General features: G+C 34.7%; 1 protein-coding gene across 1 annotated transcript; it reads right to left on the bottom strand.

Annotated features, from left to right (window-relative positions):
- Positions 1-3,878: 3,878 nt before the first annotated feature.
- GK2 (glycerol kinase 2) lies at positions 3,879-5,534 on the bottom strand. The gene is given in 3 exon segments (XM_024754098.1): positions 3,879-5,133; positions 5,135-5,348; positions 5,351-5,534. Coding segments are annotated over 3 exon segments (1,653 nt in total).
- Between the last annotated feature and the right edge of the window lie 497 nt (positions 5,535-6,031).

Genomic DNA, 6,031 nt, shown 5'->3' on the forward strand with positions numbered 1-6,031 from the left:
ATAATTGACATGTGATATTTAAAGTGTTCAGTTTGATTAATTTTGACATAAATACTCACCCTTGACACATCACCATAATTAATATAATGAGCATATTCATTCCTCCCAATTTTTCTTTGTTCCCCTTTGTAATCATGCCTCCTACCCCCTGCTGCCCACTCCTCATTCCCATCCCCCTACCTGTCCCCACCCCGCAGTTCCCAGGCAGCCACTGATATGCTTTTTGCCATTATGTAATAGTTTGCATTTCCTACAACTGTATATGAATAGAATCAGACACTACATATATACTACTCTTTTTTGTCTGGCTTATTTCACTCAGCTTAATTACTTTGAAATTAATCTATGTTGTAGTGTGTATCAGTAGTCGCTGGATAGCTTTTCATTTTATGGATATACCATGGTTTGTTTATTCACCTGCTGGTGGACATTTGAGTTCTGTCCAGTTTTTGGCTATAACAAGTAAAGTGCTATGGAAAAATCTTTGTATAGACATATGTTTTCATTTCTCTTGGGTAAATATCTAGGATAATGTGATAGATGTAATATTTAGTTTTTTGAGAAACCATTAAACTGTTTTCTAAAATGTTTGTAATCATTCTACATTTTCAGTAGAATCATATGGGAGATTCAGTTCCTCTACATCTTTACCAAACTTGACATGGTTTTCTTTTTAATTTTAGGCACTCAAGTCAGTGTGTAGTGATATCTCATGCAGTTTTTCTTTCTTGGTTGTTAATATGGTGAAGTATATTGATTGAGTTTTCTAGTTACACTGATTCATTATCCTAGCTTCCCCCCAGTTGGTCATGATGTCTTATCCTTTTTATGCATTGTTAGATTAATTTTGCTAAAACTTTGTTTAGAATTTTTGCGTCAGTGTTTATAAAGGATATCGATTTGCAGTTTTTTGTTTTGTTTTGTTTTTTGTAATGCCTTTGTCTGGTGTTGGAATCAGATTAATGCTGTAATCTTGGCCTCATAGAATGAGTTTGGAAGTATTTCTTCCTTTTCAGTTTTCTGGAAGAGTTTGTGTAGAATGGGTATTATTTCTTTATCATTGAAGAAATAACTCCTATTTGGGCTTGGAGTTTTCTCTGCGAGGAGGTTTTAAACTAGGAATTCAACCTATTTAATAGATATAGGGCTATTCAAGTTATCTGTTTTTTCCTTGAGTTTGGTAGCTTGTGTTTTTAAAGGAATTTGTTCATTTCATCTGAGTTGTCAATTTACTGGGATAAAGTTTTTATAATATTCCTGTATTATCATTTTAATATCCTTAGGATCTATAGTGATATCACTTTCATTCCTGATATTGATAATTTTTGTCATCTTTTTTTATTAGTCCAGTCTAGGCTTAAAGGTTATCAATTTATTGATATTCTAAAAGAACAAATTTTGGTTATATTGATTTTTGCTATTGTTTTTCTATTTTCTATACCATTGATTATTGCACTCCTTTTTTTAATTTTTTCTTTTCTTCTATTACTTTGCATTTAATTTGTTATCCTATTTCCAGTTTCTTAAGATTGAAGCTGAGGTCACTGAATGAAACCTTGTCTCTCTTCTAACATAGGCCTTTAGTCCTAGAAATTTCTAAGTACTACTTTAGTAATATCTCATAAATTTTGATATGTTGTGTTTTCATTTTTATTATGTTCCAAATATTTTCTATTTTCCTTCTTTATCTCTTCAACTCATGGATTATTTAAAAGTTTTAAATTTAGTTTCCAAATATTTGGAGATGTCCAAAAACCTTTTATTGATTTATAATTCCAATGTACTCTGATGGCATACCTTATATGAAATCCTTTTAAATTTATTGAGGCTTGGTTGATAGCCTAAATGAGGTCTGTCTTGGTAAATAGTTTATATGCACTTGAAAAGTGTATGTATTCTCCTACTGTAGGGTGGAATGTTATATGAATGTCAATTAAGCTATTTGATAGTATTGTTCAAATCTATATCATTAATTTGTCTACTTGTTCTATCAAATGTTGAGGGAGAGATATTGAAATCTCTTACTATAATTGTAGATTTACCTCCTTTTTCTTTCAGTTCTATCAGATTTTGCTTTATGTATTTTGAAGCTCTGTTATTAAGTATATATATGTTTAGGATTGTTATATCTCTTTAATGAATTGACCCTTTTATCATTGCAAAATGACCTTGTCCATCACTGGTAATATTCTTTGCTTTGAAATTTACCTTCTGATATTAATATAGCCACTTCAGCTTTCTTTCCATTAATATGAGTATGGTATACCTTTTTAAAATCCTTTTTCTTTTTGACTATTTTTTTCTCTTTTTCTGAAATATGTTTCTTGGAGGCAGTATATATTAGAGTCTTTCTTTTTTATCTAATATGACGATCTTGCTTTTTAATTGAGGTATTTAGACCATTTATATTTAATGTGCTTATTGGCATGGTTAGGTTTAAATGTATTTTCCTATTATTGTTTTCTATTTTCTTATCTATTCTTTTTTTCCTTTTTCATCTCTTTTCTGTCTTGTTTTGGATCAAATGAATATTTTTATAGTTCTGGCTTATGTACTAAATTTGCTTATTAATTCTAACTTTTTGTTTTGTTATTTTAGGATTTAGAGTACTTAATTAACAGTGTAACTTCAAATGATATTATACCACTTCCCATATAGTATATGAATCTTAGAGTATTTATTACACTTCCATTTATCTACTTCCAACTTTCTTGCTATTTTTGTTTTCTTCTGCATATGCTTAAACTACATACTATATAATTAGTTTCATTTGAGCAATCAGTTCTCTTTTTTCTGCTTGAAAATAATGCTTACTGTAGTATTCCACAGTTTTTTTTCCTTTTGCTTCCAGCATATATCCAGCTAAGACAATTAAATTTAAAAAGTAATGTGTAAAATACAGTTAAAATCATAATATACTTTGTTTTGTGTCAATATAAAACATATAAATTTTAAATACCACCTCTTTAAAAACAAGTTTCTCCTGATAAATAGTATGCATGCTCATTGCTCTCTCTCCCTCTCTCTCTCTCTCTCTCTCTCTCTATATATATATATATATAAATGTTTACCCTAAAATATTTATGTAAGTACTGGTCCACTTAAGACTACCCTTCTTCTAAGCTTCATCGATGGTCTCTCTATATGAAGTATATAAGCATATATGTTATACATACCAAGTAAACTACATAAAATAGAAATATGTAAAGGAAAAACAAAGGAAAACATGTCCTTCTTCCTATAGGATTTACACAGAAAATTAGTGTAATTAGTAAGGACATGTAAAATGTCTGAAGAATTTTGATGAATATCTTCTAGGAAAATAGCTATAAGAATATTAAATTTCTATTATAAAAACTTATGTTTTCATTAAACATTCAGTGAAGGTATTGTGGTCTCCCTACTATGTGCAAAAGAGGACTTTGGGATCCATTCAAAACAACAACTACAATAAGATGTCCCTCAGTTTTAACGGGTTAGTTACACCTCTTAATCAAGTGCGTGTAGCACAGAGAACCAAATCCTGGTCCATAAGTGTTAGAAAATGTTTGATGAAAAATTCCATAGACAGAGTCTGAATATTCTATATTTTAGAGGGAGTGGAGCAGGATTTCATGACAGTGGAGAGGGTTGACTCCCAGTGGTTGGCCTGACCTTAACTGCTGATGTTAAAAAAACACACCAAATGTTTCTGCAGTGTTTTGTGCTGTAATTTATTTCTAGCCATAGGTTTACTTGTAGGGTTCTCATAAATCATGCAGCAAGTGGTTTATAAATAAAGTCAGTCTGTTATAGCGTCATTACATTAACAGACAGAATTGCTGGATTTTTTTCATTCTGTGAAAAGCTCACATCTTGAGAATCCATGTTTGATATTATTATGTTACACCTGAGATGTATCTTGCTCCAATTAACATTATCATGCTAGTCACTATAAAAAAACCCAAGGGCAGATTAGAGAACGTAGTAGGTTCACTACTTTCAGGAGGCTGAGTTGTGACCCAACCCATTGACTTCATCACAGCTTTCTTCCATGTAGAATAACGAATTTCACTTTCTGTGGCTTTTATCTGTGGTTCAAACCGTTCCATCATGACCATTGACAAATTCTCGGGTTTAAGACTCCAAACATCTACCCCTTCTGCAGCTCCTGCTGCCACGGCAGCTCCCAGGGCAGTTGTTTCAGGCATGGAGGCTTTTATTACTGGAATATGCAGAATGTCTGCTTGCAGTTGCATAAGAACTTTGTTGTTGGTCATTCCTCCATCCACCTGCAAATGACTGAGTGGAATTCCACAGTCATGGTTCATGGCATCCAAAATCTCTCGGGTTTGGAAACAAATAGCTTCTAATGCAGCACAAGCAATATGACTTTTATTGGTGAACTGAGTGAGACCACAGATTATCCCTCTTGCAGTGGGCTCCCAATAAGGTGCGTATAACCCTGAAAAGGCTGGGATGAAGTAGCAGCCATAAGAAGTACCTACTTCTTTAGCAAGTTTTTCACTTTCTTCTGAGGTCTTTATAATTCCAAGATTGTCTCCCAGCCAGCAAATAACAGCACCGGCTATAGCAACAGAACCTTCCAATGCATAACATACTGGCTTGTCTTTGCCTAGCTTGTAAGCCACTGTGGTCAGGAGGCCGTGTTCAGAAAATACACACTTATGACCTGTATTACATAGTAAGAAACAACCTGTTCCATACGTGTTTTTGGCTTGTCCTTCCTGGAAGCACATTTGTCCTACTAATGCAGCAGACTGGTCCCCCAAACATCCAGATATTGGCACACCTTCCAAGGCCCCCGTGTTCATTCGGCCATAGATCTCAGAAGAACTCCAGACATTTGGAAGAATATCCATTGGAATTTCAAAAAAGTTACACAGCTTTTTATCCCTTTCTAAAGAATGGATGTTGAAGAGCATTGTCCTACTTGCATTTGTTACATCTGTACAATGGATACCTCCATTAACTCCTCCTGTCAGACTCCAGATAAGCCATGAATCAATGGTACCAAAAAGAGCTCTACCTTCTTCAACAGCCTTTTGAACTTTTCTCACATTGTTAAGAATCCAACGAAGTTTTACTGCACTGAAGTAAGTGCTAAGTGGAAGGCCTGTCTTGTACTTGACAGTTATTATTTCCTGGAACTTTTTTGCTAAGAGTCTCAACAGTAGACTGGGTTCTTAGATCGAGCCACACCACAGCATTATAGAGTGGCTCTCCAGTTAATTTGTCCCAGATAACAGTGGTTTCCCTCTGATTGCTGACACCAATAGCTTTTATGTTGGATATATCAATACTGAGTTCTTGAAGTTTCTCACATGTTTTCTCTATACATTCATAAACTGAAGAATTTCCTTAGGGTCTTGTTCTACCCATCCTTCTTTTGGGAACTCTTGGGTTAATTCCACTTCATGCTGACTAAGTAGTTCCGCTGTTTTTGAATTGAAAACCATAAAATGAGTGGAGTCAGTACCCTGGACCACTGCCCCTACCAACGGCCCCCAAACTGCCATCTTCGGAGCTGCCATGAAACCTGTAGGTGGGCTCAGCTGCTCCGGTGCTCAGCAGCTCTGGTGCCGTTTCCCCGGTGATGGAGGTGTTGGTGGGGGTGGGGTACGCAGAACGTCAGGAGCGTCAGGATCATAATGCACAGGCTCAGTAACTGCCTAGGCTGAACCTGAATGCACTGGGGCATGCTTCGTTCTCTAACCAGCGCTGCATCTTTTCACCCCACTCCTTTGGCTCGAGCTCCACCCCCAACCACTCAATTATCTTTTAAGGAGATTTAAGCTTAAAAAAATCATATATTTACCAACATAATTATTGTTACTTGTACTCTTCATTGTGTTGTGTGGATCCACATTTCAGTTATTGCGTTCCTTCTACCTGTAAGATTTCCCCCAATATTTCTTGTAGTGTGGTCTGTTGGAAATGAATTTTTACAACTTTTGAACATCTGAAAAGTATTTCATCTACTATTTAAAGATATTTTCTCTGGATATAGAATTCTTATTAACTTTTTTTT

Source organism: Neophocaena asiaeorientalis, unplaced genomic scaffold, assembly GCF_003031525.2.
Source record: "Neophocaena asiaeorientalis asiaeorientalis breed wild unplaced genomic scaffold, Neophocaena_asiaeorientalis_V1.1 scaffold148, whole genome shotgun sequence".
Lineage (NCBI taxonomy): Eukaryota > Metazoa > Chordata > Mammalia > Artiodactyla > Phocoenidae > Neophocaena > Neophocaena asiaeorientalis.